General features: G+C 45.0%; 1 protein-coding gene across 1 annotated transcript; it reads left to right on the top strand.

The window, feature by feature from the left end:
• The first annotated feature begins 344 nt into the window (after positions 1 to 344).
• On the top strand, positions 345 to 2,709 carry olig2 (oligodendrocyte lineage transcription factor 2). Its single transcript, XM_072685220.1, has 2 exons — positions 345 to 468; positions 711 to 2,709. Exon 2 carries the CDS (start codon positions 760 to 762, stop codon positions 1,639 to 1,641), a length of 882 nt encoding a protein of 293 aa, XP_072541321.1. The 5' UTR covers positions 345 to 468; positions 711 to 759; the 3' UTR covers positions 1,642 to 2,709.
• Positions 2,710 to 6,921: the final 4,212 nt, after the last annotated feature.

The following is a 6,921-nucleotide window of genomic DNA, read 5'->3' as shown; positions in this document are numbered from 1 at the left end:
GGTGGGTCTCTGCTCTGCTCGGCTGGTTGTGGGGAGGTTTGGTTTATCTGATGCTCTCTGATCTGAACTCGAGCGGCGCCATATGCGGAGCGGCTCTGATTCAGTTAATGAAGCTTCGTTTCTCTGTAATGACATCAGATTTGCCCCCCCTCTCCACCCCACCCTTACACGCACACACACACACACACGCACACACCTCCAAAGCCCTCCCCTCCGCCGGTTCACGCGAAGCCCATTGGTTCTTGACGACCTCTTAGAAAAAAAAAAGAACTCGGTCACATTGTCCCGTTGACTCGGGCCCAGGTGGCGGGGGGCGCGCGCGCTTATAAAACGCCCGCGCCACTCCCCTCGTGCCAAACGCGCCGTCACGGACTCACACACGGAATAACAACAACAACAACAACAAAGTGAAACTTCCGACAAGCAACGCCAAAAGCACGGAAAGGCGCGCGGTGCAGGTGCTTCCCGGTAAGTTCCTACTCGCGTGCAGAAAGTTTGCAGGGCGTGCATGAGGAGGTAGTGCTGTGATCTGCACAGTATTTACACGTAAAGTTTCCGGCGCGTTGAGCTCGCGAGAGACAGTCAGTGTCCTCATCGTGAGCTCGCGCTAACGAGCTGATGTGTCTGTAGAAGTGGTCTGCGTTGTTTTTAGCGCGTGAACTCGTTTCTGATCGTTGAACTCTTCTCTGTTTTCTTCCCTGCGTTTGCAGACACTGTTAGCTTTGAGTGACCTGCTGAGAGCCGAACCGCACGCGCACCATGGACTCTGACACGAGCCGCGTGTCCAGCCGCCCATCCTCCCCCGAAGCGGACGACCTGTTCCTCTCCTCCGCCATGAAGAAGTCTGCCGGTTTCTCGGGCGCCGTGTCCTCCACCCAGGGCGACTCACTGGCTGATCTGGGCGGCGGCGAAGGGCGCGCGCTCTCCTCCGCCTCGGGCGTCGCGGACGACTGCGCCAGTGCACTGGCCCTCAAGATGTTCTCCAAGAAGGACCGCAAGCTGCTGTCCGAGAACGAGCTGCAGACCATCCGGCTGAAGATCAACAGCCGCGAGCGCAAGCGCATGCACGACCTGAACATCGCCATGGACGGGCTCCGCGAGGTCATGCCGTACGCGCACGGGCCCTCGGTGCGCAAGCTCTCCAAGATCGCCACCCTGCTGCTCGCGCGCAACTACATCCTGATGCTCAGCAACTCGCTCGAGGAGATGAAGCGGCTCGTCAGCGAGATTTACGGCGGCGGCGCCAGCGCTGCGGCGGCTGCAGCGGCCGGAGGAGCGGCGGCGGCGGCGGCTGCGAGCGCAACGGCAGCGAGCGCGGCGGGCCACCACGCCGCCTTCCACCCCTCCGCGTGCGGCGCATTGGCCCACGCTGCGCCTCTGCCCGCACACCCGGTCGCTTCGCACGCTATGCATCACGCGCTCCTCCCGCCCACCGCAGCAGGCGCGCCCGGCCTGTCCGCCGTGGCCTCCGTGCGCGCCCACCATGGACTGCTTAAGGCTCCTCCCGCGACCTCGAGCTTCCAGCACTGGGGGGCGGGCATGCCGTGCCCTTGCAGCATGTGCCAGGTCCCACCGCCGCCGCCGCACGTGGCCGGCATGAGCGCAGTGAGCATGACGAGGCTCGCGGGCGACTCCAAATGACTAGTGCACCCGCACGTGACCCGGACTCATATACACTGAAAAACGTGAAAATAGTGCGTTGAACTTTACCTGGCTGGACGACCTGAGCGCGAACCTGACCCAGAAACGCAATACAGTGCAATATGACGTCAGTGTGTTTCGTGATGTAAACTGAGTAGACTTTATTAAATCTGTTAAAACACACCTGTTTCACAAAGACCCCGAACTGGGCTGGACTACAGTCCTGCAGGACCAGCCCGGGGGTTGGGGGGTCGGGGGTGGGGGGGGGGGGTTGCTATATTGAAGTTGTATGGTGTTATAGAACACACTGGCAGCATATTGAGACCCCCAGCCCGAGTTAAACCCGTCACCTCACGAGTCAAATTAGAAAGGAAATATTTGACGTAGTTTCAGCAAGGAGCTGTTGACGTAGTGTATTTTATTCACGTGAAAATGACGTCAGGTAAATTCAAAGCACTATTTTAGGTCTAACGAAATTCAAACGATAAGGGATTTGTTGTTTTCTCTGAGAGTTACAGAGGAAGTTGATAGTGAACGGACACGGACGGATCAGTGACTTTAACGTAGCTTTCCTAACCTGTTCAGCCAGACTGTGAACGTGCCTAACTGTTCCACCAACAATATTATTATTATTATTATTATTATTATTATTATTATTATTATTAAAACACTCCAGGAATTCACGTGTTCCTTTCAGAGAGAGACAAACGTTGCTGATGTGTGTGTAAAGTGTGTAAATAAAGTGTGTAAATATGTAGACAGTGTTTGTACAGTATGAGAGATTTTATATCAGGACTTCCCGCTTTGGGCTTTGGAGCGAGCCCAATTCATATTGCACCTCCCTCTCTCTCTCTCTCTCTCTCTCTCTCTCTCTCTCTCTCTCTCTATTCTCTCTCTCATTTTTTGCTTTTGTTCTACTGTCACTGACCGACGCAAAGAATGATCATGTTTTATTTTTTATAAAAGTGTGAAGGGATATTTATTTACTTATTTTCGACTGTATTTTCAAATGAATGAGGGATGATGTGGGATTGTAAATGTAGTACAATAAAAAAAGTTTTAAGTGAATTGTTCTGCTTGTCCTCTCCTTTTGTTTCTTTCAGTCAGCTCTAGCCTATCATGAAAAGCTCTCTCCAGTCCCCTTCAAAACTTCCAAACTACTTAATCATTTTCAGATTATATTCACCACATCAATCAAAATGAAATGATGACTAACTCATTGAAATCTGACTAACTAACTAGTTAACTAATTGAAACTGGATTCTCAGTCGCGTGTCAGTTTTATGAACACTGGTTTTCTGGTCTCCTTGTCGAGAACAATTATGTAACAAAGTCTAGAAATTGTGGAAAAACCGAGACTCTTCATTATTAACTAATAATGTCTGATATGTAGATACGTTTACTGGTCGGAGTAAACTGTTCAGGGAAGGATTAAAGCTAGACAGAAACAACAATGTTGGATGAATGTGCTAAACAGAAACTTTACGTCATATCCAACACACTACATGTTCACTGCTTTCCTGTATGACGATTAGAAGAGTCACAATTTTCATGTTATTATTATTAGTATTATTATTATTATAAATGTCGTTTTCTTAATGTTGCAAACGGTTATTTGTGCAACCGTCAAAAGAAAACACACCAACCCACTCTCTCATTATAAAATAAAATATAAACATATACATTCTTTTCCAAATATTCGGTGATGATCAAATCAAACGAATTACGCTTTTCTCATTTTCTCATTTTCATAAACAACAGAATCATTATGCTTCCCTGTTCATTTGATATATTCTGCAGAAGAGAAGCTGCATCATTTCTTTGTATAAATCATATCATCATGCACCGGGATTTGTACAAAGAGTGACAGGTAGATATATTTAAATATTGCTGTATAATACCTCTATAATACATACGATCTATAATTTGAATGAACCACGTTCAAATACATATTGTATTATTGATCATAAAAAAATTACATAAATAATAATAATAATAATTGGTTTGTACCCGTGTTAACATTTAAATCTGCCCGACTCAAACAACGAAACATTTTCAACATAATTAAAACATTAATGAAACCCTCATTTATTCTGCCTGGCTGAATGTGGACATTGTGGCATTATTTGGGCATCATTGCAATCCAGTGTCGTATTGCTTGTTTATTAATACATAATATGAATACATTTAAATAAACTTTTAAAATTAATTCACTTTGATAACGGACCTCAAACCAGCGAATCTAAAACTTCAAACAGAAGAGATAAAATAATGTTGATTTGGGTGGGTGGGGTGGTGGGGGGGGGGGTGAACTTGATGACAGAAAGCGCATCTAAATAGGTTTGTAAAATCTGCAGAGAAAGGGCGGCCAACGCGCCGCGGCAGAATAAATAAAGGAGTATATGGCGGAATAACTAAACACCAGCAGCTGGATGGCAGCTTTTCCTCTCTGTTGTAATGTTTTCCAAGGGTCTTTCGAGCTGGAACGATATGGAGCAAAGCTGCTCTCTGAATATTCATATTTAGCATTTGTTTATTTCTCTCTCTCTCTGTTGTTTTTTTTTTAGGAGAAATTCCGAGCACGGAAAGTCCTACAAAATCCAGAGGACACTTGGAGTGAGGGAAGCGTGAGAGGAGTTCAGCTTGGTGAGGTGAGATACAGGCTGTAACACGTTTTAACTTCACCCAAGGTTTTCTCTGATACTTCGTCCAGTCTCTCAGTCACTCTTCCAGAAGTCTGCGCTCCCCATCACCGAGCGCAATATCAAGAAAACAGCTTCACCTGACAGACATACAGTATACTCTATCTCCAGCTCTCCAGCTCTCCATCCTAAAGCCATCAGAAACTCGCTGCCACCCACTCCAACCACTCCAACGCCCAAAAGTGAAGCTGTGAAGCATCAGATGAATTAGCCCAGGCAACAATCTGCTTAACTTAAAGAGAGACGAGCCGCTGAAGCAGAGATGGGTTTCTCCTACAAGTTGGACTGAAGATTGAGTTAAACAGAAGCCAGCAGGCTGCTAAATGTCTTGTCTCCCTTTTCAAACATCTGCTTGTCAGCAATCACCGCCGCCTAGCCCATTTGCTCCGCGTAAAATGCAATTACCCCCGAAAGGTAATGAGAATTACACGCTATCGCGTTTCCAAATTAATCACCGCGCACCTCCCCCGCCGACAGTAGCCCCACATTAATAAGGATCTCCCTCTTGCTCCTAGAAGGCCATTCAAAAGCCACTAATAGGCCACACTGCTAATTAGCCCGTCCTGACGGTGGGAGAAGCAGGTAGCGCGCTTTAGGGGTTAAAGGAGCGAGAACAAACTGCCGATATTGGATTATGGAAATGCGGTGGGTTAATGTTGAGGAGCTGGTGCTGTGACGCTTTTGAACTGTGTTAATTATACCCTGAGTGTGTGTGATTTTGTTTGAACAGTGGAGTAATTGCTGTGGTCATGCTTGCAGAGCGGTGGAGAGGCTGCATTCTCTCACCTTAGAGGTCTCCTGAAGAGCCGTGAAGGCGAATTGCTTTCACTGGACTCCAGTTAGTTTGCTTCTTCACCTTTGGGTCATTACTCTGAACCAGTGTTGAAAACCTGAGAATACAGGGCAATACTACCTAAAATCGTGGCAAATCAAATGGAGCTGTGTTCTGTCCCTCAAAAAGTGCTCTACCTATTCTTGTGATACAGGAGTAAACATTAAGGAGACATGTACAGACTCAATCAGACATATATATATATATATATATATATATATATATATATATATATATATAATACAAATGAATACAGCGAGTAATAAGTAACAAGTATGTGTTTTTAGTTATTGATATAATGGATGGAAGAACACACACAGCAAATTAGCCAGTGTTAAATCGCCAGTGTTGGTGTGTTAATACTCTTAGTGTTAATTTATCACTGATAGTGTTGATTTTATCCTGGCCAATTTGCTGTGCAGTTTAGAAGATCAGGCCCTTTCAGCAGTCACATGCATTTCACATGATCACCTGGGAAACTTCCTGTGAAGTCACATAAGACATGCGAAGACATGTGAATTTTATACAATCATATTTCCTATAATGGGAATTATACATGAGTACACGTGATATAATGAGAATTACACACGATTGTACCTAGCAGTGTCAATCATATGTGATTATATGACATCATGTGAATTATATATGAACACGTGAATTACAGTGTGAATTAAATGACAGCGAGAATGAAATGCAATCACTTGTGACATAACGTGAATTATATGGATCAGGTGACGAGGCATTATTATGTGCAATAATGTATCATGAATGTGAATCATGTGATCATGTGATCATGTGAATAAAATGGAAATACATGTGTATTATATTCAATCACGTCAGTTTAAATCATGTGATCATGTGATTAAAATTCAATTCTAAGCAATCTTCTCTTATTCGAAGAGAATTCTATGCAATCATGTGACGTAATGTGAGTTAAATGCGTGACCTTTCTCATAAAATGGCTTTTATACAGTATACAGATTTAGATTTACCACTGAGGAAACTCTTCTGTTCGCTCATGGATAGTCCTTAGGAGGGGGGGAAATTCAGTCCTCTCCAAGGGCAACAGTCCGTCTTTTCTTAAACTCACAGATTGTGCTGTTTACGGTTTGAATATTCATGGTGCATCTTCTCTGTGTGTGTGTGTGTCTGTGTGTTACACTTACATTTCAAACCCATTCTCAAATCCCCTGGTTCAGTCCAGATGCAGGCCTTTTCAGACACTGGGACGTGTTGGTGCAAAGGATTAGACCGAGGGGATTGCAGCAGTGCATCAAAGGTGGTGTAAAAACACCAAATGAAAGAGAAAAAAAAAGAAGAGAGAAAAATAAACAAATAAAAACGAAGTGCATCTGTAGCCTTTGTAGGATAATAGAAAGTGTTTGAGAGAGAGAGAGCGAGAGAGAGAGAGGCAGTGAGAGAGAGGATAATCTCTTCATTGTAGTTTGTGGTCTTACATCTCTACTCTGTCTGTGATTGTTACAGTTTTACTGGATCGTGTGTTTAATTTATTCATCATCTTTACTATTAATGTTATTCAGTCACCCTATGATCATGCCAAGAAACCATCATGCCCAGAGATGGTGTGAGTGAAGTGTGTGGTGCTGGTTTTGGTGGTGTGTGTGTGTGTGCGAGGGGGTGTTGTTACAGTAGCCATATGAGAGCTTTTCTCCCTGGGGAAGACTGATTCTCTCTTTCTCCTTCATCTGTTCCTCCTTTAGCAGCACATGGCACTGTCTGGAGAGC

The sequence above is a fragment of the Salminus brasiliensis genome, chromosome 8 (genome assembly GCF_030463535.1).
Source record: "Salminus brasiliensis chromosome 8, fSalBra1.hap2, whole genome shotgun sequence".
In the NCBI taxonomy this organism is placed as follows: domain Eukaryota; kingdom Metazoa; phylum Chordata; class Actinopteri; order Characiformes; family Bryconidae; genus Salminus; species Salminus brasiliensis.
The sequence above is the reverse complement of the archived record's forward strand: the minus strand, read 5'-3'. Positions and strand labels throughout refer to the sequence as shown.

Bases quoted from the DNA above. Each gene is read 5' to 3' on its own strand.
- olig2 (XM_072685220.1), top strand. From the start codon at position 760: ATGGACTCTGACACGAGCCGCGTGTCCAGCCGCCCATCCTCCCCCGAA.